Genomic DNA, 27,280 nt, shown 5'->3' on the forward strand with positions numbered 1-27,280 from the left:
GACCAGGAAGACAAGCTCAAGCCAGTGGGGCTGGGGCTCAAGAAGACAAAGGCTTCTCTGGACAAGAAAGTTCCCTGGGTTTTGCCCCTGTCCCTAATGGCTTCCTTGCACTTTAATCATCAAATAAAACATAAATCAGTAGCACAATTTATACTCTTTTGGAGAGACAGTCCAGGACTGTGGAATTCAAAGCTCTCTCGCTTTGAAAAAGGAGCATACTTCTCACTGATCTGCCATGTTTCAAGCTGATGTGTTTGCTCCTGACCTCACATATCTCCCACTGTCTGCCTGCCCACTGAACCAGCTACAAGAGGTGGTGTGGAGAAGAGTCTAGGCAGTGCTGTGTGGTGGTTAAAGCACTTGACTGAAAAATAAAAGATGTGGAGCCAAGTCCTTGGTGGGCAATCAGGGCCTGGATCCCAAATCTGCTCCCCGCTATGGCCAAGATGCCCTCAGGCAGCTGGGTTAAGAAGCAGAAGAGTTGTGCGTGCCTCACTGAGCCTATTCTAGCCCAGGTGAAAATAGACTCCAAACTGTGTCTAGGTGCTAAAAACGCCATGAAGCAGGCCTGAGTGTGATCTAAGTAAAGGATCCGCTCCCATGCCCCTCTCTATTTAGGGAAGATAAGCTGGGTTTGGCTACAACTGCCAGCCTTGAGAAGCTATTAGGGCATTTAGGGACCGCAACAGTGGAATGCCCGCAGAGCATCTGCCCCTTGGGGAGCGGGGTTTAAGAGTGTGCAAGCACATTCCTTTGGTGCTGGCATTAAGCCCATTCCTGGGCTACAGCTAGCTCCCCCACCCCAGCCCTCAAATCTTCTGTCAGTCTTTCAACCTGCCACAGAAGTGAACCTGAGGCCTGACGTAGGAGCTCTGGTGCTTGTGTTGGTCTTGCAGCATAAGAGGCCAAAGACTCTTCCATTTAAGGCATGTAACATGGGGCTGTGAGAAGAGATGGCAGAAGTGAGGGCTCAGAATTGATTTTCTGTCTAAAATAATTGAATAAGCTCTTAAGTACCTCAAAGCTTAGTGCTTTTGACAAGTTGCTCATTACTGGCTCCCTGAAGATCCCTCCATCTGCCATCTGCTTCCCTAGTCTGCAGGCACAGATTGACAGTTCCACCTTCCTTTGAAAATGAAGAACGAGACCAGCTCTGTCTACTGCTGTCATTAGGAAAGGGCACCATTTGACAAAGCAATGAGGTGGACATGGGGCAGCAGCTTTTACAGCCAAAGGTTTCCTCAGCCTGTTGGGGAAGGAACTTATGGTCTGAGCAGAAAGTACCTTGATTCCCTGAAATGACTAAGGAGGTTTAATTTACATAATGTGAACACATTATTGAGTAGTCTGGGCATAAGTGTCCTCTATGTCCCAAGGCCAACTGCCAAAACACACAGCAAAGAGCAATAATTAGGCCCTTTTCTGCTTAGAGGAGCCCTGACATGGCTCGAGGCATTATCAAAAGCAATGAAGTACTTGCCTCTTTACCCAATCTTTACCTTGCCATCAGGTAAGCTGGACCCAAACTGAATTGCACTGTCACTCTGCCCAGCTACCCACTATCATCCCCTTAGCCCCCTTACCCTTAAAGCAGCCTTTTTCCTTACAGGGAAGCATTCATGAACTGGTTGAGGCTAGGGAGTTAAAAAGCTGAATATATTATCCAAATGATGAAAGACCCTGTTCTGTATAAGCAATGAAAAATGCATTTACATCATTTTTCTGCCATCTGGTCCTTTAGTTCCTTGCTCTGTCTCCCTATTAAATCAATAAATTATCCTTTTCACTCATCACATCTCACCTTATCTCCCCCTGCTGGCTCTTGTTCCCCACCTTTGCTTTTCAATTCCACTCACCTGCCCTTTCCTCCTGCTTCAGCCACAGTAGCCGAGTAATAATTAGCCACTCATTCAAAGCCTTCACCTTCCCCACATAGAGGTTGGGCATTATCCAGCGTCTTCTCCAATTGTCCTTTTCACACTGAGTCATTGCCCTTTGCATTAATCAGAGGCCTAATAAGCTCCTTCAATGACCTGGGCAGTGAGTGGGGATGGGGTTATTACGCAGACCATTAAGAGCACAGCGCTCTGCATTCTGGTGGTGGCAGCTGCTGCAGCTGTGGCTGGTGGGGTGGAAGAGGTGGCTTGCTGCTGCAGCACCCTCTAACTGATGCTCTGCTCATCCACACCTGTCTACATTACTACATTTCAGTCATTCAACTAAACAGGAAGCAAGCTATACAATGAGGAAGCTTCTGCCTCCTCAGGATCAAGTATCCAAGCTAGAACCCAGGACTTGCTCTCATTGAACCATGCACTCTCTAGCTGGTGGTCTCTCTGCTTGCCTCTCTTGGCTGCCCAGGGGGTCAGCTTCAAAAGGAGAACTGGGAGGATGTCTGGATAATATTCAACCTTTGGGGGTGGTGTTAAGTCAGAGAAATACCAGTTCAAACCTCTGGGTGAGGGTTGGGGTTTACCATTCAGGTCTCCTTTTTTGGGAGGTGCTATAACTACTTGGCTCCTGGGGCTAAACTGTGGCCCACAAGTCTAACACCTGCTAGTCATGGCTTTCCAGCCCCCTATATTTTTTGTGCCTTACAGCTAAGGACAGAAGTTACACGCAAACCTGTTTAACTGATCAGAAACTGGTTTAAACCTGTAACAACGTAAATTCAGGGCACATAAACTAGTTTAAAAATGGCTGAAACTGGTTTAAGATAAAACTGGTTGAATGTAGGATCTAGCTTAACTGATTTGAGTCAAACCAGTTATGAAATGTCTGTCCCAGACCCCTTCCTGGTTCAAGTTAAATCACAGTCCCCCAACATGCTTTCCAGCCCTGAGCTGGGCTGTGCTGTCTACTCCAGAGAGCAGGACTGGTCTCACCCTTCTGCTCCCTAGCTGGACCAGTGAGGGCTGGCTGACATCGGGGGAGGGGGCAAGCCTAGCTGGGGATGCAGCCCAGTCTACAGGGGGAAGACTGCTCCCTCCCACAACAAACTCCAGCTGGGGTCTGGGGCCAGGGTGGGGGGTTAAACACCCCTTGCCCCACTCAAACTTACTGCTGGCTGCAATGGTGGACTATACATCCCAGAGGCACCTGGAAGCAGGAAGAGGAAGTCATGAGAAACCCTGCAGAATCCTCCTACTGTAATTCTGGACTGCAAATCCCAGAGACCTCAGAGGCAGCAGAAAGAGAAAGTGAATACATAGTCAGAGAGCCTGCTCTAGTGGCCCCTGACTTCTGGTCTGAGTCACTGCAGGCATGTGGCTGCATTTCCTGAATCAAAGGTAAACGTCTGTTCACATCTGTTTCAGTTTAATCTGTGCCACTTAGACTAACCTGCAAAGACTGAATTGATTCAGCCTCAGGCTTTTTGACTGTCTGTACCTTGGCCAGGTGGCACTACTGCAGAACTTGCTGTCTGATAAGAGCAGATGACAGGTGGTGCCTCCTACCTGGATAAGCCAGTTAGTTCTTGGTTATTTAGAAGTTCCTAGATTAGCTTGTATTTGTCTTATCATACATAGAGAGACTTACTGGTCCTTAGGGATAATGTAAATTATCATAGCCCAAAGTAAAAGCAACAGTGATAATCTTAGGTAAAAAGGCTTCTTTCTGGCATTGAATTTTGTAAGAGATTTTTTTTACTGCTTTACTCCCAACTGATTCATCAGAATCAAGTAGCTATGAATGTACTTCCAGCCAACAAAGCCATGTTCCTACTTCTGGCAGTTTCAGTTATTCAATCTGCAGAGGAGAAACATTGGAGCACAGAAGCCTTGAAAAGTCCTGACAAATGGCAAGTAATCACCAAGAAAGTTCACAGCTGTCATTTGAGAGACTGCACTCAAGCCATCAGTAGACAAGGACAGACGTCAATGATTGCTCAATCTTTTTGAAGTAGCAGCAACTGAGGTGAGAGAAAGCAGCCTTAGCTTTAAAGAATGTCTCAGTCTATCCTTGAAAGCAACAGATTTAACTGGTATTAGAATGACAGAAGCTCTCCTTGAACAGTAAAAAGAAACAGCTCTCATTCATTGATTTGAAAGGCCAAGCCTGTGACAGTGGGGCAAATATGGCAAGCAAACTGTGCAGAGTTCAGAGAATTTAGAGCCTTAACAAGAGAGCAGCTTTTTCGCCCATGCCATGCACATCCTTTAAATCTTGCTGTAAAGGATGACACAAGTTGTTCAGTGTATATTTTTGCAGCCTCACTGCAGTTCTAGAAGCCAAGGTACCAACATATGACCAACCTGTTTCCAAAACTCTTGAGTGAAATGACATGGGAAAGCCTAACTGGTGTGATCTGTGTAGTTTAGGGGTGGCCAACCTGCGGCATGTGCCAAGTATGGACAGTCTCCGTGTGTGGCACATGGCAGATTAGGGAAGGGAAAGGAGCAGAGAGAATGTGGAGCTAATACGTAGTATGTCTGCCAGAAAGGCTAGCCCACACTTCAGTAGTTTTCCACTAAGTTTTAGTAGTTTTACAGTGCTTTAGTTCCAATTGCCAATGATTGAAACCCAGAAGGACCCACAGGAACCAAATTTTGAAACAACAGCATATTGTTGGCTCAGACGGTTCGCGGTTATACATTCTTGTGCAGCATCCCATGCCATTACGCCATACTTTATGAAGTCAACCTTGAAAATAAAAATGTTTCAAAAAAGATTGGACTAGGTACATATCACCTAAAGGTCCTGGAGGATTTCCATATGATCTACCATTCCGATAGCAATTTGGCAAGTGTCCTGACTTCCTCAAGAACTCACTGATGAGCTAGAAATTGGAACTTCTTTCTCACAAGACAAACAGCTTGGAGAATGAACCAAAAAGGAGATGTTTGATGATTATATCAGAGAGAAACTAATAAGAAATGCAGAAGAGAACTCTGAAGTCGACCTTTTCCATTGTGTTTTGGATATTCCCATACAATGATTCAAAGCCCCCCCCCCTTTTTTTTTTTTTACACCTAGAGAAGAGCCAATCTTTTTAAAACTTTTTTTTTTTTTTTATTAGAGCTCCCAGAAGCATTTTAGGTGACCTGAGAAGAATTATGACAACAATGCCTTGTTTTAAGCAGATGGACAGCCTGAATAAGAGACATCTTTTGACAGAAACACTTTTCTTCAGACTCTTGAAGAAAGCAGCTGAAACCTGGAACATGCCCAAAAGCTGCACTGGCTTTTCCATACAAAAAAAAGCTTTTTCCTTGTTTTTAAATATAGTTATCACACCCAAGGTTCTCGAAACTTTGCCAGTTTCCACAGGCGACTGGTAGGGGGAGCATAGGAGGGCACGTGCGCCCCCTGAGATTGGCCCCTGATTCAACACCACTCAGGATGGGACAGCCTTTTTGCTGCACAGGCTGGCGGCATGTGGGGGGGGAGGGGCGCTAAGCTGCAGCACAGAAGTATAGGAGTGGATATGGGACTTTTGCCCGCACCCCCAGGCCCGCCCACAAATTGTGCCCCCTCCCCCCCCGACTCAGGAGGCACCAGTCACCCGTGCCAGTTTCTGTTGCAAGCAGAGAATGCAGCTTTTCTAATTTTAAGTGTATAAAGGTATAAAGGCATTTAATGATAGCTCAGTCTTACCTGATAGGTCTTGAAAGCCAAATTCTTGAGTATTGATCTGAAAGTCACTATCTATGGGTTTGCATATATTAAAAGTAAGAAAAGTGCAGCTGACCAAAGCTGCTAGCACCAATTTTTGTGAAGAGTAATTTTAAAGACCTGACAGTGCATTTCATTTTTAAGTTCTTCACTCTGCACACTTTCACATTTGCATTATTATCAATAAACAAGAGTGATTTGTCTAATTTTCTTAGTATTGTACTGGAGAAATAGAAACTTAATAATGGGGGAGGGATGACAAAAATACTCCTGCCTACCCTAGGGCTAGACATTACACAAAAAACAGTTTAAGTGATCAGAAACTGGTAATGGAACATATGTTCAGTGCACATAAACCAGTTTGAAATTGGCTGAAACCAGCTGGAGATAAACCTGGTTGAATGTAGTATCAGACTTAACTGATTTGGGTCAAACTAGTTTATGCAATGTCTGTCCCAGACCCTTTCCTGGTTTAAGATAAACCAGACACCTCCAGCATCCTGGCAAGCTCTCTGGCCTGGGCAGGGCTCTCTGCTCCACAGCAGAGCTGGCCCCTCCCCTCTGCTCCCTGGCTGGAGCTCTGGCAGAGACTGCAGACCCAGCAGGGTCTGCCTGGCTTTCTCCTGCCTCACTGCCCATCACTGCTCCCTGCTCAAGCAGAAATCCCCCTCTCCCTCCCTCCCATCTCCCACAGCACAGACCCCAGCCCCACAGACCCTAGGCATGTGGCATGAGCACCGCGTGCCCCCAGAGGCTGGGGGGGGGGCATGGCAAGCTCCTATAGGTGGTGGCAGTGCTTTTAGTGGTGGGCATGTGGGGGCAGTAAGTGGGGAGCTTCTGCAGGCAGCTGCAGCGCTGTTGGTGGCAAGGGGTGGGGGTGGCAAGTGCTGACCAGCGGTCAGCAACTACCTGCAGACGCCAGTGGCAGCAGCGGCAATTTGTGGACTGCCTGCAGATGCCGCCGGCAGTGTCAGTAGTGGGGTAGGTGGCGAGTGACAACTGCCCATAGGCACTACTGGCAATGTCAGCGGTGCCTTTTCTCAGGTGGTGCACCGTCACACTCACGGCGTGCACATGCACCTGCATGCACCCATCGTCAGTAGCATGTGATATGCTAGCTGAGGCCCAGAGGTATCTATGTGTCTCTCTCCAATTTCACTGGGAGAGGCAGACAGAACAGTGATTGGTACAGGCTTTTTGGAGCTAATCAACAGGTGACCTGGTAAGCTGTTTGAGAAGATGGCTGGGGTCTGGCAACACTCCCATCCCTTGAGCAGGGAAAAGCCTGGGACTGTGCAGGCAGACCTCTCTAGTCAAAGTGTCCTACCAGGGCCTGGCCACATTTCCCCTCATCTCAGCACAGTGTAAGGAAAGGGAGGGCTGCTCTAGCACCCCTCAGCTTCTAGCCTGAGCCACTGCAGGCATGTGCCTGAATTTTATAGTTTCATAGTTTCTAGGGTCGGAAGGGACCTGAGCAGATCGAGTCCGACCCTCTGCCATGGCAGGAAGGAGTACTGGGGTCAAACGACCCCAGCAAGGTGTACATCTAGCCTCCTCTTAAAGACCCCCAGGGTAGGAGCCAGCACCACTTTTCTTGGAAGTTGGTTCCAGATCCTAGCTGCCCTGACCGTGAAGTAGCGCTTCCTGATATCTAGCCTAAATCTACCCTCTGCCAGCTTGTGACCGTTATTCCTGGTCACTCCTGGCAGTGCTCGGGGGAAACAGGGACTACTCCCCCAGTGCCTGCTGGTCCCCGCTGACTAGTTTGTAACAGGCCACTAGATCCCCCCTCAGTCCGGAGAGAATGTCTGTCTGGTTACAAACTGGTTCAGCCTAGCCAAGTTAGACTATCCTGCAAAGATTGAATCAATTCAGGCTCAGGCTTTTTGAATGTCTGTCCCTAGCCTAAAAAATAAGCAAAAGCCAATAAAGCTACTGGGTATGCTCTCAGTCTTGATATTGCTCCTCTCATATGTAGACATATCCATTTTCTCTTCACAAAGAACAATCTAGGAATAATCTCAACCCAGACTGAGTGGTTAAACCTAAAATTAATGCGAGTCACCATGGTTTAATGGAAAAAAAAAAAAAAGCCTCTGTTCAAACAAACCTCCTCAATTTGTTTTTGACAAGATTTCAAATCTGGTTGAAAAAGCCAATTGCATTGAAATAGTACACTTGGTTTTCTCTGGCATATTTGGCTTTGTACAACATGACATTTTGATTAAGGAACTTATATTCAATGGAACCAACATAGCACACATTCAATCAATGGAAAAATGGTTTCAATGACAGATCTCAAAACCATTCTTAATTGGGAAGCATCAATGACCCAGTGGAGACCTCCAGGATAAATTGCTATTATGAAATCCTAGCTGGTAAAGCGTGTAAATGACCCAAAGTTTGTAGCAGCTAAGAGTGTAGTAGCTAGAGGCTGTAGGTTATTGTTACAGGATGATATGAATCATCTGGTTAAATGGTCCAACAAAAATGTTTCCATATAGCTGAATACAAGGAAACGCAGATGGAAACTAAAGCTGCCAAATGACTGCCTTGGAAAGCAGAGAAGGACTTTGGGATCACTGTGAATAGCTGCCTCCACATGAATGCACAGTTCAGTTGCTAAAGGCTATCATGCCTGCAGGAGTAGAAGATTGTTTTCCTTAATGCACAATTAGCAAGATATATTCTGGTGCTTTCTTCTCTTTCCCCAAAGAATCAGAGACTGGCTGCAACAGCTTTTGATGGCTTTGTGGTAGTCCAGAGAATCCTTTGTCTTAGGTGCTGGACTGCAAAGCCTCATCATCTCCCAACCAGTTTGATTATTAGGGACCTTGGAGCTCTTTTTGCCTTCCTGTGCTGTATGGAGTGTGGATCATCAGCAGATCACATGCCACCTGACCAGGGTTTCAAAGATACAGATAGGCACCCAGTGGCCTTTTCAGAAACATATAGCAGGCCGGTTGATTTCAATGCGAGTTTAGCACTTCACCTGCTTAGGTGCTTCTGGAGAGGGAAGGAGGGGAACAAAGCACAGCTAAATCACAGCTCAGTCATTAGGTACCTTTTGAACATCTGTAGCCTGGGTTACTAACAAAACTAACCTGGGTCCTGCTGGTGTCTTTCTGTAGGAGTGTGAAACACGGTGTGGGCTGCACAGCCTGCATGAGAAGCAAGGCAACTGCAGGCAGCTGGAGTTCCATGCTACCAGTGCTGTGCTTTTAGCAGCCTACCCCATTAGCTCGGGCATGTCTGCATAAGCTGCCAACACAGTGATGACTGCAGTGTAGATCTACTCCAAGATGCAGACAGCTAAGCAGTGTTGCAGGTGCTTTTCATAAAGAACAGTACAGTGGTTCTGGAGATGCAGCTCAGACTCCAGTGATTCTTTGCTACAATAGCACTTTTCAAACTCATCCCACATGCTATACACTGCCCACCTTACAACTCCTTTCTAGCCATTACTGTTCCCTAGCTTCTCCCTTCCATTTAACATGTGTTGTAACTCGGTTCTTCCAGATACACAGGATGCTGGATGTTTCCCCAAAACTGAACTTCCTTTGGTTATTTCTTGGCCAATTTCTAGCTCTAGGCTACAGGTCTGTAACCCCCTATGTCCTGTGGAACCAGGGAGGAGGATCTGGGGGATGCTTACAGCATTTCAGCAGCAGGGAACTTTACTTGGGTGGCAGGGAAAAATGGTGGTGGCACTGCAGAGGAAGAGTGGCAGTGGCTACGGCTGCAGCTCTGGCAGTCTGGGATGGGTTGAAAGTAGCCTGTGTTCCGAGAAAAGCCCAGTTTCCACCTGTTCCACAATGTTGCTAAGTCCTGCTCTAGGCCCTTCACAATGTCAATCTGTTTTTCATGGCCATCTTACTGCAATAATCTGCTCTGTCACTTTATCACATGCTCTTTACCTCTCCATGGGTCCTCTCCATCCTTTCAACCCCCAAATACACTGTGGAATCTCCACAGTCAACCCCACAAAAGCTGAAGACCAAAATCTCCATTCTGAAAGTTGCCCACCTCAACACCTTCACTTTTTGAAACACTAATAAGCAATAATGGTCAAACTTTCTGAGCTGGCCCAAAGAACTGAAGTGAGCAAGCTGTTTGCCAACCTGACAAGGATTTATAAAACAATTCAGCCTGTCAAATAAAAAGAGAGGGTTTTTTATGGAGTTTCTGCGTGTCAAATACGGGTTAGTTTAATAATCAAGGAGTGTGTGTATGCAGATCATAACCACTTATGAAGATTCAACTTGTAACATTCCTTTCCCGCTGTAACGTAGGTAATGATACTCTCCATATAATAGATTAGGGGAATAATTCCCAGCACTACAATCAAAGCACAGTGTCACTCCAACTCATTTTTTATCTCAGATCCTAAAGGCACAACATATGCATTATTAATTACCCACTTAGCACTTTGGGGACAGATACAGTAAAGGACTCAAGCACTGTAACTCCTGTTGGCTGCCTTGCCACTGGAGCGGGATCCTATACAGTGTCCCTCCCTATACATGGGGGGGAACGTGGCGACTCAGAATGGGTTCCATAACAGCCAGCTCTGAAGGAAGGTTCCCATGTCCCTCTTTCCACCAAAGTGAGCAGAACTTATAGTTGGTAGGGTCAGAAGGGACCTGAGCAGATCATCAAGTCCAACCCCCTGCCATGGCAGGAAAGAGTACTGAGGTCAAACAACCCCAGCAAACTTGCTCTTGAACAGTATAAAAGTGGCTGCCAGAAAAGAAAGAAAAAGTGGTGGTTCCTCACCCTCGTAAATAATAGCATAGTGCTTTCCACAGCCTCAGAGGTAGTGAGAGAGGGCTAGGCAGGAGCACCATGGGTCCCCCAGAGCCTGATCCCAGCCATGTGAGAGTAGTGCGGGGCCCCTGGCGCTTGATCCAAGCTGGGCAGAGGTAACACATAGCCCTATCCAGACCACAGATAGGCCCTGAGCCATTCATCTGGCCCAAAGGGTCAAAATCACAAGCACCACTGCTATAGATTATTCTGTGGGCAGTACTCTTCACCCAGCCAACCCCCTCCCTCATTAAAGTTGGGCCACTGACCAGAAAACAATTTATTACTGGGTCCGGCAATTAGAGCACATATCTGGCGTATGGAAGACTCAGGTTCAAAAGTACACTACACTGGTTTGAACCTTGCTTATTTAGTTCAAGGAGGGGAAGTCAGCAGCTTCTTAAGCAAAGCCTGACCCAACAGGTGCCCAGTCATGTATGTAGGTAGACAGGAACAGGGCCTGGCTTAAGAATCTTATTGGGTTCAAGCACGAGGCTCCAAGAAATTCAGCTTTCTTAGATTGGAAATGGCTGTGTGCATAACTTCCTAGGTGCCTGTTTGATAACTAGTGCCGAGATGTTTCCAGTGCTAGATGGCAGGTAGGGATGGCCAGCTTGGGTCCAAAGTGCATCAGGGCTAGGACCCAGCTCTTATTGCTACTGCTTTTCCTTGCAGCTGCATCGGCTGTGGATCCAACTGAGGCACAAGCAAAGCCCCTGCTGCCTATAGCTCTGTGGTCCAGATCCTGTTGTTCTGTGGCCCACAGGTTGCCAATCCCTTCTTGAAGATCTCAGTGGCATCTGCACTTTGCCTTAACTAAAGTCCCTTTGTGGCTTTAGCACTGTGTTCCTTCATTTTGTATAAAATGGACACCTCACAGTTTAGCTTTCCCTTAACATAAATCCTTTTTGAGCTAGGAGAAAAGCAATACAAAGTAATTAGATGGCTAGAAATTATTCATCTTTAACCAAATGCAGCTTGAAGGAGCTTTCTAGTGAACCTGTTTTAAGGTAAAAGCCAGAGCTGTAAAAATACTGACTTCTGACCACATTTACCTCCAAATTGTTTTGGACAAAAGAAGCAAGGTACACACCCAGACCAACTTTATTTTGCATACATATGAAACAGGACCCTAAAAAATGTACAGGGTTTTCTTCCCCCCCCCCACTTTTATTTTATTTATTTATTTTTACTAAAAAAGAAAAAAAGTTAAAAAACTTGAAAAAGAGGAGAGGAAAAGCATGCAAGCAATCTGAAAGTAATTCATAGGGTTACTCATATAGCTGCTATGTTTTCAATTAAGTACCAAAGAACTTCACTAGAACAGGAGTTTAACTTCATTGTAAGGAGTGGTATAATCCACCAACATAAATAACGAAACAATCAATTAGATTGAAAAAAAGCAAAAAAAAACTTTACCAGAATCTGAATTTCAATATAAAGCATAAGAGTTCACTGTAAAAGGGCTCTACCCAATGTTATCAGGAAAACATTAGCTTTCTTAAAAGACACATTAATCATGTACATACATATATTTAAAAAAATTAACACCACCTATATTCTAATACTATAGGTCCCAGTCTGATTAAAGAAAGAAGAAATTCTTGATTCATTTAAGAAAAAAATGAAGACAGTGCACACACAGCCATATAATATGGTGTAGGTAGGCAGTTTTAAAGTTAGTGTGCACACTAGTTTAGAAAATATATACAGTCATAGTGTGCAGACAGATGGGTCTTTTGAACCTGAACAAAACATAGCTAATTCCCGTCTAAAATGTCCATCGAACCTGTATTTCAAACCACAAAAGCTATATCCTTTCCCTGGTGGATGGTTAGAAAAAGCATTTTAATAGCAATAGCCTCAGAACAACATACTATTACTGCAATACTTGATAAAAACTAAACTACTTTTCTTGTACTTCCTCTCATCCTTGAGCTCAATGCAAGGGTCAATGGGTGGAATTCTCTCGTTTGTGGTATGTATGAGCCTGGACTAAACGATCTAATGGCTCCTTCTGGTTTTAAGACCTGTGAATCTCCAAGTAGCTTGACGACATGAGAGAACATCAAGTGCAAGATTCTCCCTGGAGGGGAAACCTGTAGTGATGACCTCAAATCTCCCGCTATGCTGTATACCTAGAAGTGTGTGGGGGAAAAAAAAACCACATAGGTGAGGAGATCAGAACAGACAGTGGCCTTGATTCTGCAAACCTGCATGCGCATACTTATCCTTCAGCACATGGAGAATTCCACTGATGTCCTACGGCTTACAGCCAAGCACACACGAGTTTGCAAGATCACTTTTGACATCATGGCAGTGGGAATTGCTGAATGACCCAAAATGGTAATGAGATTACCAAAAGATTTAGATTCAGCTAGGTAGTTAAGATCATTTACATGGAGCTGAGAAACTTTTGCCCTTCACTATTACTCATATACAGTACCTTAAGATGATTCAAAATGTGGCACAGAAAGTTTAAATTAAGCTGGTGGGAAGGGGATGGGTGAAGGTGGCTAAGCCCATTCTCTAAATTTATGGGGGGGGAAAATGATGAAAGATACTGGAATGTGACGGTTAGTTCTTAATCCACAACAGAGTCTGAAGGGATAAATGAGAGATCAGGTCAAACATCTTGGGGGATACATAAACATCACTAGCATGATAGAAGGTGAAGAACATGTCATGTACTATGAAATTCTACAGTATCGTACAGTAAAATGGAGTACCTTCTTCCAGCCTAAGATAAGTAGATATGAGCATTGTATTCAACACTTTTAAAAGCATATGTTGAGTATGAGGACACATGGAAAGCTATGATCTGAGACTCCATGTGGTATTGACTAGAATATAAAAGGCAAGTGCAACTGCAGAGCCCTATTTTAAATTTCTTAACAGTGTAACTATACCAACTTAACTTGAGTTATTCCTGGTTGACACCAGCCTAAGTGGGCTTGGAATCATGCCCGCAGCTGTTAAAAAGACTGTAGTAAGAAAACCCTAAAAATGACCAAACTTTACTGTTAGCATTAACTTGATATTTATTGTCTTTATCCCTCTATTGATTTCTCTGTGTGAGCAAGACTAATAGTCAGATATAGAGATAAAACCCAGATCAAACAGCAGACAGACAGTGCAGCTCCTGGCAGTTAGCTAATATTTATTCACTAAACAAATCTAAATATTTTCTTTGGGCCAAATCTTAATCTAATTTAAATCAAAGGCAAAACCTTTAGAGCAGGCTGAATCTACCTGAAGTCCAACACTAAGTGATACAAAATGGATTATGGTATGTAATAAAATGTGTAATTGATTCAATTTCACTGTAGCTACACCAGGCAGATTCCCACCTTGGGTGTACATTACTGGAGGGGGTCTAGAAAATATTCTCTTTCCTCTCTGTGGCCATGAACTGCTGATTCTCAATATGAGTTTTACCTGTACTAGAAGAGCTGGATATTGCTCTTTAAAGGTTGGTGCCACTTCAAAAAGTGACTACAAGCAGCACTGCAAGTTCTTTGGCAAACAACACGAAGTGTCCAAAGGAGAAGCGTAGCCAGGTTTAAGCTGCCATGTTCTCACTCAGCGATTTCTGTACCAAAGACCCTCAGATTGTAAGCGAAGTTGTTCTGATTGCCAAGCCTCAAAGTTAACTTGGGCCTTGAGAACCAAGGTGACACATGTCATCATCAGTAATAAGTGCTCTGCAGGCTGAAGAATACCCAGGATTATATTTGTGACAATGCATGTGCTTTCAGAGAAAGCTGTGAGTTACACGTGTACATCCTTATTCTTTCAGTGGCTGGCCCAGCTGCAAGAGACAAAGTTAGAAAACAATTCTACGTATGCTGGGCAAGGGGCTGAGGGAGTGATTTAACAAGTCCAAGAGCAGTAAAAAGCAAGTCATTTTTGTCACTCATATAAGCAGATGCGACTGAATACACACACAGGCTAGAAAGCCACCATTTTTCCCCATCACCACTTTCAGAGTAGCACCACACTTTAATTGGAAATATTTGAAATAAAAAAATCACCCCCATTAACACTTCCGAGTGAAAAGGGACTACTTTGTTTGTTTAAAGCCTGGTGCAGATGCTTAGCATAATGTCCACGGCTTTCGCTGCCAGGAGCAGCTGAATGGTCAAAGTGTCTGTGCACCAGGCTAAAAGGTTATTGCAGGTTATGCAGTTGTGACAGTGGTAAGAGAGGGTTTTGCAGAATCCATCACTAGGAGAGGACAACATTCTTGTACACACAGACACAGATACAGACATATGGTTATCTAATATGCTGAATGGTTCCAGGATACAGTCATTTCCCAGTGAAATCAATGACAAAACTCCTTTTGATTTCCAAGGGAACAAGACTGGGACCTGAGGGCCCTCCTCTGTATTTTTCCCCACATTAAACTTAGGGCAGAAACTCTTTTGTGCATCCTGATATTTCTAAGTTCTTTCTCTTACACTCTATGAAACTGTACACTGATAACACTTCCCCCACTACATTTAGATCATCAACAGTATTATACAATCCTTGGCAAACAACAACGTGTCCAAAGAAGAAGAGGAGCCAGGTTTAAGCTGCCGTATTCAGAGTCCTGTGCAGGCAGGTCAAGTCATTGCAGCCCTGCCCATTCATGGTTTCTAAGCTCCACCTTTTATAGCAATGAAGTCCAAGAAGGACAAACAAAACACATCCCCTTGACTCAACTAATCTCAATTTCTCATTCATTTGATGGCTTCCACAACAACTAGTCTCCCATTGCCACAGAACAGAGCTTTGTAAGAAAGCCATGTACCATGATTGGTGGGCGGGTGGTCGTAGTCCATCTAAGTAGCTTACACTGGCCCATTTCTCCCTTCCTCCCCCAACTCGCTGCCTCTCTCCTTTCCATTGGAATTCCACGTTCCATCAATTACTTTGGGGTTGAATAAAAAACTCAAGAGCTGCTTGCCATATTTTGCCACGCGCATTAATATACACATTTAAAAAAAACAATAAATAAAGAGAAAACAAAGGATTTAAATATCTGTTTCCATTAAAAGGTTTAAAAAGACTTTACTCTTGAATTGAAGACAAAAGGAAAATCCACCCCCTATTGGGAAAAAAAAGAAAGAAAAAAAAAATCACCCTTTGCAAGTAACATTAATGGGAAAGGAGGGGGAGATTACAGAACCAGCAAGTGTTCAAAAGGGCTGAAAGCCCTCCACCCCTGTCACTTTGCAATGGCACCTTCTTCCTACAGAGTTAGGTTACATAGCAGCAGAGTTGTTACGTGGAAGATTTCACCACTTGCTCATATGGGGGTGGTGGTGTGTTGCAGTAGGAAGGTGGAGGTGGGTAAACTGGGTTTCCCTGTGGGGAGTTGGGCTGGACGTGGAAGGCCATGGCCATGGGATTCATCACAGGTCCTCCTGGATCGGTGTAATATGGCACCCCAGGTTGCGGTGCACCTGAAAGAAAAGAGAAAGAAGGCACACTGATTGGCAAGTTGGAAAAATTGGGATTATTTAGTGGGGGAAAGAGAAGACAGTCTTTAAAAAAATTGAAAAGGTCTGCTATAAAGTGGATGGCAATCCATTGTTCTGTGTGTCCACAGGAGACAGGACAAGAATCAATGGACTTGAGCTGCAACAAGGGAAATTGAGGTTAGATATTGGGAAGAACTTTATAACTATGAAGGTGATTAAGCACTCAGGCACCCAAATCCTTTTGTGGACCTAACCTTGAATGCTTGTATCATCCCTCATACCGAGGCACATTAAGGAGGTAACAAAGAAAATTCAGTTTTTGCTAGGGGGAAGAGAGGTGGAGTCAGGAAGGAAAAAATATTATTTACAACCTTTCCTTCTTCAATGAATAAAAGGGTAGGGATGTGGAGTTCAGGGTAAGTTTTCCATGGGAGGAGAGGAAAGACAGGACCGGACAAGACTCATGGCAGGCAAGAGTCCCAAAGCCAGGCCTTCCTCTGCAATGACTTCACTGCCACAGGAACATCCCTCTCTGCTAGCCCAGTGCTTTACAGCAAGCTTAGTTCTCTAGAGAAGGAGCCAGGGACGTCATCTTAGCCACAGAAGAAAACTGGTCTGTTTTCCAAAGTACTAGAGACCAACAAAGGAGGAAGCCCTCTTTACAACGAGGCTGCTAGCGCGGTCACACTGTCAGGGTCATGGAAATTCACACCATAATACAGGGGCTGTCAACTAGGGGTATGCATACCCCCAGGGGTACCTGGGAAGGCCCTAGGGGGTGTGTGTGGGTGGGAGGGGACAGAGCACTTCCACCCACCACCCTGGGCTGCCACCTCCCAGGAGCAGGGCTGCGGGGAGGTGAAGGCAGCAGCACCCCTCTGCGGGCCACACAGGTGCTACCCAGCTGGCCAGATGTTGGGGGTGAGAGAGTGGGAATGTTTGCATGTGGCAGCCACCTCTACCCTCAGACTGTGTACCCCGCCCCCCCGCTTCACATCCAGCCACCAGGGGTACACTTATTAAAAAGGTTGAAAACCCCTGCCATAATAAAATGCAGACATTTTACTGCTCTGAGGCCTTTTTCTGTCTGGATCTGTGGATGAGAACAAGAACATCAAAAAGGAAGGGTCAAATCTACCACAATACAAGCATGCCCAGAGTCTACTGATATTGAGCATGTGTCTGCATGCTGGCATTTGTGTGCAGGATGAGGGGGGCAGTACAGGCATGTGCACATTGCTCTAGGTACATGGGCAATTCTTCCCAGGCAGTTGGGTTCTGCAGGGCCTAGTCATTACACCCAGAAAAACTCAACAGGCCTCACCTAGGGCCTTATCCAATTCTGACTTTGTTCTGCAGCCTAGAAGGACAAAAGGTAGAGGATGGGAAGGTTGCTGCTTGTTTTTTTATACTTATTTTGCACCCCACAGGGTGATTCCAGAATTACACACAAGGAATCTTTTGGCTTTTTTTCCCCCCTTATAAGTTTCTCTGTTAATTAAGATCTTCATTCAGAGTCTTTCCAGACGCATAAAGCACTGCCTGTTATTTTATAATGAACTACAGTACTCTTCTGTTGTTGCATTGGCTGTGCTCTAATGGTCCTAGCTTTTTACCCTAGCATGTGATAGGATGATTTTGGTGTTTCATATAGTGTTCCCTACAGGTATGGGTGAGGGTTTGAATAAGTGATTTTGAGGAAACCTTCCGTTAACAACAACCTGTAAATGTCCAGAAGACTCGTTCCAATCATATATTCTTATAATATACTGAACATTTTTGTACATTTGGGTGTGCCCCAAGCCATCGGTCTCACTCTAAGACAGGTCTCACCTCTTAGAGATAGGTTGAGCAGAACTAACTGGAGTTGGGCTGAATCACATACTTTAGTCAATAAAGTCTACTTAATATAGTGGGACAGGATCTCTTAGCACAGAATAAGATTAAGAAATGTCACATTCTCTGAGTACTAAATTCATTTCATGACAATGCTGAAATCTAATTCCACAGAGCCACAGGAAAGTTGTAATCAAAAGGAAATTCCCTGTCCCCCATGTGATGCCAAGGAAATCAGAGAGAGCTTCCATTAAGAAGGATGGGAGATGTCCTCCTCACTCTTTAGATAGTATAATGCTCAGTGAAATCCCAGATCACATGGTTTCAGTAATTAAAGTCAGGCTGTCTGGTAATGTCACAAGGTTTATCTTGGTGAATACACAAATATTTTTTTCATGGCAAGGCAGAGTTAACATATTATGCTTGTCAAACAACAGTCTTTTATTTGGGGGCTGGCTCCCCAATCCTCCTCTGAAGAGAACAGACCCAAAAAGGGCTGTCCTGTAGATGACCAGTTTCCATATTTCAGTTGTTACTGGACTCAGTGTTACTACAGAAGTAGCATTACTGCAGTGTTACCCAGACACACTGAATCTTTAAACATTCCTCAATCCTCTCTCAGGCTCAGAAAACCTATAGATATATACATCCATGGAGCTTGTAGTTGTTCAATAGGGTGTTTTGGCCTGTTAACAGAATAAGCAGAATAGAATAACAGGCTGACGAACATAAGGAAAAGCAGATTGGGAGGACAGAACCTTCTCTTAGGTCCACCCCTAAGAAAGGAACCCTTTCAAATAATTTCCCTACTTCCTATACCTGGTCAGCAGGAGCTCTCCATCTTGCTTCAGCTCAATGTAGTTAATTTTCTCATTACAGAATGGAATCATGGAGACCAGATTGGGAACTGAATCCAAATCAGTGCAGGTACATCTGCATCTACATGTCCTATCAAGCTAGGATTCCTGAAGCATTTTGTCAAAAATCTTGTGTATTTCTGAATTATAGCTCTGGGTGCAGATACATACCATGATTACTACTCAATAGTTTAGCTTGGCTTTTAATCTTTAATAAATTTACTCCAGAGTTAAAAAAAACAGTTATTCCAAGCTACCCGCCCACAGAAAGTGCTATTGCAACAAGTAGCCAGTAGATGTCAGGGAGTCTACTTCATTGAGCATACTTTAGGATGACTTTGAGTAAGAGGATACACAACTTACCCTAGTGTGCATCATTAGTCCTCATTTTCCAGGCAGTAACTTTACCTCAGAGAAAAGTGACTTACACTGGTTTAAGACTGTGCATCATGTGACCACTCTGTGTAATCTGTTTACACTACAGTAACCATGTTGCGTACTGTGGATACTGGAGTGTATCCACACTCACGGATTCAACAGAAACCCAGGAACAGGAATGGCAGAGTGCATTACACACTCCTGTCAGGAAAATCAATCATTAATGTTAAGATGCCTAGGGTTATCTTTAATGTAGGTGTGGGAGTGTGGAAATAAATTGTGTATAAATCAGTGATGCATGTTTCAGGTTCAATAAACCCAACAGCAAATCAAGGCTGGATCCTGACCTTGCAGGATCACCCCATAGGACAAAGTCCACACCACGTCTGTCAGATACAGGGGCACAGCCACAACTTACATTCCACCCTCTCTCACCCTAAGCAGACCAAATCCCAGAAGTGAGACAATGCAGCTGCATCAAACATCCCACAAGTGTTTACTGTTCAGTATATTGGAAATAGTAAAAAACCATTCAGCTTTGAGATGCCAAGAAGCTCCAGATGCCATAAGACTCAAGGGACGCATTTACATGAGAAGCTTTACTGCTCAGTAGAACAACTACTGCACAGTAAGTGTCACCATCTACATGTGCAGATCCTTACTGTGTAGTAATATGCTCTACTCAGCAGTTAATCTGCTACCTGCAAATGCAAGTAGCAAATTAACTGCCACGTAATTACTGTGCAGTAAGGTATGTATAAATGGCTGACCAGGAGCATGCTTGCTTCCAGTCAGCTGGGCAGCAAGGGACAGGAGATTATTCCCTGCCCCCAGGAGCTGCCTGCGGCCAGGGCAGGCTCCACCACCAGAGCCCATGCGTGGACACTGTCCCCCTGCCCTGGAAGCAGGGAGCTCCCAGCCCCTGCTTCTCAAATCGCCATCTCCCAGTCCCCCCTCCACAACTGCAATCGCAAAGTGGGGGCTGGAAGCTCTCTGCACAGGGAGAGTTCCCCACCCAGCCTGGAGCTGACTGAGACCTGCCCCAGACCAGGACAGTTCCTGGCCAGCCCCAGACTGCACAGGAAGGTCTGCATGTGCAGCTTGGAGCTGGCTAGTGACTGTCACCCCCACAGCCTGGGAACTGTCCCAGTCAGAGGCAGGTCCCAGCCCCATGTCCCAATCACACAATCAAGGCACAGGGCTTGGAAAAAGCTGCAAGGAGGGGGTAGGTCCCTGCCCCCCTGTACTGATTCACCAGTGTCCTTTCCAAGCCCCCTGCCACCGATCATGGAGCCAGGGCTGGGAGCTCCCTGCTGCTGGGGCACAGGGACATTCTCCCAGCCCAGATTCCGTCACTGGAGCCTGTTCCAGCAGCACGCAGGTCCCGGGGGCAGGGAGCAATTTCCCAGCCCCTTGATGCAGCGGAGCTCCCTGCCAGCCCCTGGGCTAGCACCCAGGGATAGCTTAGAGCTCCCCCTGGCTGCTGCAGAGTGGGCAAGATCAGACTACTGCCAGAAACAGCAAATCTGCTCCTAAATGGATATACGTGTAGATGCCTGCATACGGTGGATTTACTCCAGCGTAAATTGCTCTGCAATAAACCCATCCAGGAGCATTTGCATGTGTAGATGTGCCCGAGGAGAACTGTGCTCAGCCTTGTAGGCCTTGCACATGCTTTAAAAGGACAGGCCTGATCAGAAACATAGAAGAATACAGAAAGAGTAAGATGGAAGGAGTGGAGAACGAGGCTCTACACCAGTGAGTCTCAAGCAGGGTGCCCTGGAGTCCTGTGACAGCCTTTGAAGGGAGGTGCCAGGGGGTAGGAAACAAGTGCAGGCTTTTCCCTTCCAGCCATTACTCCCCCTCTCCCATTCACAGAATCATAGAAAATTAGAGTTGGAAGGCGTCTCAGGAGGTCATCTAGTGTTTCCAACCCCCTGCTCAAAGCAGAACCATCCCCAACTAGATCATCCCAGCCAAAGATTTGTCTAGCTAGGTCTTGAAAATCTCTGAAGACAGAGTTTCCATCATCTCTCTGGGTAACCTGTTCCATCCTCATTCACTGCATTACAGGCTCTCAAATGAATTAATTTTTGAAATGGGGTGCTGCTCAGTTCACAAAGGTTATGGAGGGATTCCTCAAGTCTAAAAAACATTGAGAATTACTACTTCGAAGGGCACTCTTGAAAGCATTAGAAAATTACCTCCGATTAATTTAGGAGTAACTTTGCCACTGCTTGGGTGAGACTGATTCATATGTTCGTAGATTTTTTTTAAAAACAGGAAAACTTGACTTGCCATGAATCAATCTGTTCACATGTCCATCTTAATCTTGGCTCACGAAAGACACTGAATAAGGGCTTACCCAAGCTAAGGACCCAACACAAAGCCCACTGACTTGAGTGGGCTCGGAATTCTGTCCAAAAAACTTTTAAAAAACACTTTTAAAATCAGGTTTCATAGATAGGAAATTAAAAGACTTAGCTGAACTAGTTACTTTATATTTACATGCGACTTCTGCCCTCTGGAGTGCAACTGAAAACCAACGCTCTGTTCTAAAACTGAATATGGTATTTGCCAGTCCAGCCATAAAACATCCCTTGTTTATATAACCCCAGGGTTATTTTTGAGGCTTAAAACTTTTTTAGGTTTTTTCCTATTCTGAAAGCAACTAATTTCATGAAAGCATGTGAAAAAACTTTCAAAACCCCCCATAAAAACAAAAGTATACATGATCTCAATGTAAATGGAAATTTCCTAGGGATTCAACCTTAAAAAAAATAAAAATAAGCTAAAAGAGAAATATAAAGTCAGATGATGTGCATGTGAGATCCAGTTACATCAGCCCACAGGCACCAACTTTTATTTTTGGCACTGGGGGGGGGGGGGGGGGCGGCAGAGATGATGATGATGGACACGTGGAAAATTTTATGCATTTCAGGGGACAGTCCTTTTTCCAAGGTGGGCCCCACATACTTGGCACCTCTGGATTAGACCTTGAGCTGAAAAAGTGCATGTGCATGCACATATAAGGATGTAGCTAATAGAATGGGGGTGTTTTCAGAACTTGCAGACCGTGTCTAGTTGCAACAGATCAGGAAATCAGAATGCAAGCTCTCTCTACACCGTGCTATTCCTGACAAGAGCTATTCAGGATATATTCAATGACATCTCTTGTTTTCATTGTATAGGATGGTTGGGATGCAAATGATCTTGGCTCAGCCAGGGGTTTGGACTAGATGGCTTATAGAAGACCCTTCCAGTCCTGCTTCTCTATGTTTCTATTATTTTAATACAATGTTTTGTGGCAGCTGAATTGTTTCACAGAGATGGATCAATTCACTGAGGTTTTCAACAGGAACGTTTTTGAGGTCCATGGTGAACCCAAACAAAAAACCTGAGTGTTTTGTTTCAAAAAGACATTTTGGCATAATCCTACTTCCAAAAGGGTTTGGTGCCGTTTCAACATGGAACTAAAACAGATTTCAAAATCCGCAAAGTTGCTGTGAAATAAAATTGCCATCTTCCTGCCAGAATGAGTGCACCAGAAGGCTTCAGCACAGAGGTAGTGTCAGGCTCTCTACAAGACATGTGTAGATGTCCTAGATATGAAGCAGACATGTGCAATGAGCACAGCATTGCTAGAAGGGTTTCAGGTTGTGGTTGCTATGGTGCACAGGTATGTTAGGGTATTATGCCTTGGTATGCCTTTAGAGGCAGATGCTACCCTGCCATCTGTGCTGCAGAAGGTCTTGCAATCATGAAGCTGGCTTCAAGAGACCTCACAGGATGACCACACTCTGCTTGTGGCTGAGCCCAGTTCCTCGGGGCTCTCTGGGTTGGACTGTTTAGGGAATGGGTAAACTGGAGGAAAATCTGGGCCAGAAAAGCCCCAGATCTCCTCCAGATCTCCTCCTCAAAAGTAATTGCTTGCAAATGAGAAAATGATCAAATTAATCTGGAAAGACGGGGCATTTCCCATATTTTACAGAAATTCAATGAAGGGCAAACTAAAATGTGATTTTTTTGTAGGGAGAGAGAGGGGTTGAGCACAAGACAAATGGGAAAACAATCCACTATTGCTGAAAGAAAATTGTTTGGTTATTTCTTTCACAAAGAAGTTATTTTCCAATGCCCTGTACAAACCATCTGGAACTTGTTACTTGTGTAAGAAAAGAATCTCATGATTCTACCGTGGCCCATTATTCTGTACATGCTGCAATGGCATAGTTGCCTTATCTGGTTTATACTCATGAAAATAATAATAATAAAATAAGTTATTGAAAAGAAGAGGGGGAAGAAGGTTAAATATGAAAAAAAAATCCTTTCATAAGAATATTTTCCTTCTAGAGCTCAATAGCATGAGTAACCACTGAATTCAGCAATGTGTTTGAAAGCAATATCTGAACCTATATCCTGTGTGGCGAATTACATTAGTGTTGCATCTGCCCTCAGCCAACAGTTCTTCAATATTACAAACATGTGATTTTTTGTTTTATCCCTCTGCATATTTAAGAAATCAGACAGGCAAGTACGAAGACAGTATGTCTCTAACCTGAGGAAGTGTTGGCTGGTTGTCTGGTATAAGACACATTAAAGGTGGGTTCTTCTACTAGTGGGGGAGGATACATCCTCCTTCGGATGAAGAAGCCAGCTCCACAGCAGAAAAGAACTCCCATCATCAGAAGGAACCTGAGAAAAAGAGACACAGAAAGTCACAGTGCAGATGGGACTAAGTACACTATTTAGAGAATACAGCTGGAGCTGTTCAATAAGAGAAACCTGGGTTATCATCATAAGTGCCTGCATGCATTTATTCAGATTGCCTACAAATATTACCTTTTAAGAGCAGGAGTATGCTATTCAAGATATCTGCATATTTCATAGACATTAGGGCTGGAAGGGACCTCGGAAGATCATCGAGTCCAGCACCCCCACCCAAAGGGCAGGAAGTCAGCTGGGGTCATAGGATCCCAGCGAGATAAGCATCCAATTTACTCTTGAAGGTGTTCAGTGTAGGTGTTTGAACTACCTCTGATGGTAGGCTGTTCCAGACCTTGGGGGCTCGGACAGTAAAGAAATTCTTCCTTATGTTCAGCCTGAAATGGTCTCACAGTAGTTTATGACCCTTCGACCTCGTCATCCCTTGGGGCGCTCTGGTGAACAAACGTTCCCCCAGATCCTGGTGGTCATCCCTGATAAACATAGGTGGCCATCAGATCACCCCTCAGCCTGCGCTTTTCCAGGCTAGAGAGTCCCACGGCTCTCAGCCTGTCATCATAAGGTCCGTTTTCCTGACCTCTGATCATGCGCGTGGCTCTCCTCTGGACTCTCTCAAGCTTCTCCACATCCTTTTTGAATTGTGGAGCTCAAAACTGGATGCAGTACTCCAGCTGCGGCCTCACCAAGGCCGAGTACAAGGGGAGAATGACGTCCCGGGATTTGCTTGAGAAGCATCTATGGATGCAAGCCAGCATTTTGCTCACTTTACTAGCCGCAGCATCGCATTGCAGACTCATGTTCGTCTTGTGGTCAATGATGACCCCCCAAGTCTCTTTCTTCTGTAGTGCTAACCAACGTAGCACTGCCGAGCCTATAAGGGTGCTGCAGGTTTTTCCTCCCAAGGTGGAGAACCTTGCATTTTTTGGTGTTAAACACCATGAGGTTCTTGTCTGCCCATTTGCTGAGCTTGTCCAGGTCAGCCTGGATCACCCGCCTATCTTCTGGTGTGGATGCTTTGCCCCAAAGTTTGGTGTCATCGGCGAACTTGGCCAGTCCGCTCCTGACTCCAAAGTCCACATCATATGGCAGAACTGGGTTGATACAGTTTTGCCAAGCTGTGTGCATTTGCTTGTGTATAGAAAATAGAACTGTGAATCTGAAACATCCTTCGACTTTGTCGCTACCCCTCTGAATAAAACACCCCAAGTCCTGTACAATGTCCTGTACACTGTCAAACTTCCATCCTCTCCAATGTTGCATCTTCCAGGCCATTTGGCATAAACAGGAAAGGAGGTATAGGATATGGTTGCTGTTCTTAGCTGTACCCCCTGTGGAATTAGGTGTAGCCAATACTTAAAATCGGGACGCTGAAACCTTGAACATCTCAAGTCACAGACATTAACTCATTCCTCTCAGATGCAATGTAATTGTTGAAGCCCACTTGCCTTTCAACTCAGATTCACCTTGCTTTTTTTCCCTTCTCTCCTGATTGACCCTGTACTTCTTCAGTGGAAAGCAGATATAAAACAGCAAGGACATGTCAAGAGTGTTTCTGTTCATCCAGCAGTTTCCCCATCACATTCTCTTTAATGAGGCAACAGGCCTACTTATACCTTAAACAAGTTCTTCTTTGCCAGCAGCACAGTGACTGTAGTCTTCACTCAAACTCTAGAGATATCAGCTCTTCTGATCCCTCCTGCACTTCATTCTCTCACCCAACATCTATCTGGATCAAGCCCCAACTCACATCCATGTGAATAAATGACTTGGGCTCAAACTATCTCCTGTTTGGAACAAGGAGTACCAAGATAGGATATCTTGAGCACAGTAATAACATTCTTCCTTAAATTGGCCAGAGGAGTTGCTGGGGAACAACACAAGATGCTCCTTTCTCTGCCGAGGACCTGAATATGTAGAGCACCCTGCTGACCAGTGGAGGGAGGGCAGAGCCATGTAGGTTTAAAAGCTGGATGGCAGTGTAAAGCACTCACTGCAAAGCACCCAATCCAGTTCTCACTTACACTGCTAGAAGCACAATATGATCCTATGCCAATGTGAATAAATTCCCTTTTGGCTCCATTCCTGGAAAGTACTCATTCCGAACACAAAGCCTGAGAGCCGTAAAGCCACCTTGGGGATTCAGGCACAGAATTCACATTCATTTCAATTTGGTTTATGCATCTAAACAGTCCAAGACGGTTTGGGAAAAAAAATCTCAGGCCACCCACAACTTCTGGTTTTCAGTATTCGATGTGTACACATATGCAGTAAATATGGCTTCTGTATATGTATATTCACACACACACATACATATAAGCCATATGCACATGGCTTCTGTTTTACAGTGTTTAATTTCATTTTGGGAATTTATTTTCAGCATTCTGTGTGGATGTCAATGAAAAAACTATCAGGAATTTTTGGGGGCTTTCACTTGCATATACAAGGGGGTTTTTTTAAGGTACTTTCCAAAATTCTTGTCTAAATAGGTTTTAATTTCATTTTTATCAGGAGTGTAATAGTGACTGGCAGATTAGTTCAAGGTTGTTACTAAATCCCGCTCAGTATTTACCACATTTAACCTCTTGTTCCTTTCCTTCTGTTGCTGCCCTCCACAATGAAAGTCTGACTGTTATGGTCATATTCTTTTGGGGCTTTTGTTCAATGAGACATTTTAACTGCATCCACAGTCTGCAACACGGTATTGTTTCAAATCCTGCATCCATGTACAATCCTCCTATCCATAAAACATCTAACAGAAATGTAGGAGTTGGCTGCTTCTTGGTAGTTAGGACAGGTTTAAAATAACCAGCAGGAATTAATATTAGATACAAGTCAGGGAGCAGGAACACTACCTATATAGAAAAGATGGCACTCAAAAAGGGGGAGTCAATGAGAATTAAATAAACTTTTCTAGCATCCTTCCAGTGTTTATTGGATAAACACTAACGGCATTTTTGTATCAAAGTATTTCACCGGTGTTTTTCAATGTATACCTTAAAAAAACAATCGCGGAGGAAGCAGGAAATGTGGCTGTTTATAGGGTTTTCTTAAAATGAGGCCAAGCATAGGATGCCATGTATAGGAAAAAAAAACTTCTAGCTTACCAAAAATACCAGAGTCGCTGGATCGACAGAGCTCTGACGCAGCATCTTGAACCACAGCAATCTTCGTATGAACGACATCTGTGCAGGAATAAAGCAGAAAGGACGTGTTGGAAACGTTTGCTGCTTAAAGTAAAAATGCATCGTATCAGAATCTGGGACCACAGGGAGAAAAAAAAACCTCAGTAGTAAAAATTCTGTCAAATCCAGTTACTGTAAACTGACAGCTTTGAGTCTAAACACAGACACAGAGAAGTCAATGACACTGATGTAATTAGACTTGCTGCCAGAAGTATTATTTATGACATCATCACCAATCTGGAGGGGAAATTCTTACACTGTCGCCATGGTGGCACACACTGCAGATGGGCATCTTGCTGAAGACTGGCAACCCTGCTAATTTGGGGTTTTAAAGAAGCCAGCATCAGTATCACCACAGATATTAACTCTGATTCTCCACCCGGTTACAGTGGGGTTCCACTATCTATTTCCC

At 44.6% G+C, this 27,280-nt stretch overlaps 1 protein-coding gene across 4 annotated transcripts in view; it reads right to left on the reverse strand.

The window, feature by feature from the left end:
• Positions 1 to 15,450: 15,450 nt before the first annotated feature.
• The window catches only part of VOPP1 (VOPP1 WW domain binding protein), a 106,980-nt gene continuing 95,150 nt past the window's right edge, over positions 15,451 to 27,280 (reverse strand). For 3 of the 4 annotated variants that reach the window (XM_090050030.1, XM_090050029.1, XM_090050028.1), the window contains 3 exons: positions 26,791 to 26,868; positions 23,520 to 23,656; positions 15,451 to 15,875 (listed from right to left, as the gene is read on the reverse strand). In XM_090050030.1, the coding sequence (XP_089906156.1) occupies positions 15,694 to 15,875; positions 23,520 to 23,656; positions 26,791 to 26,868 (397 nt within the window). In that variant the 3' untranslated portion in view covers positions 15,451 to 15,693. Of the gene's footprint in view, positions 15,876 to 23,519; positions 23,657 to 26,788; positions 26,869 to 27,280 lie in introns of those variants that run through there. The other variant, XR_016442744.1, reaches the window with a different exon arrangement.

The sequence above is a fragment of the Crocodylus siamensis genome, chromosome 5, assembly GCF_052110815.1.
Source record: "Crocodylus siamensis isolate JL-2025a chromosome 5, ASM5211081v1, whole genome shotgun sequence".
NCBI lineage: Eukaryota > Metazoa > Chordata > Crocodylia > Crocodylidae > Crocodylus > Crocodylus siamensis.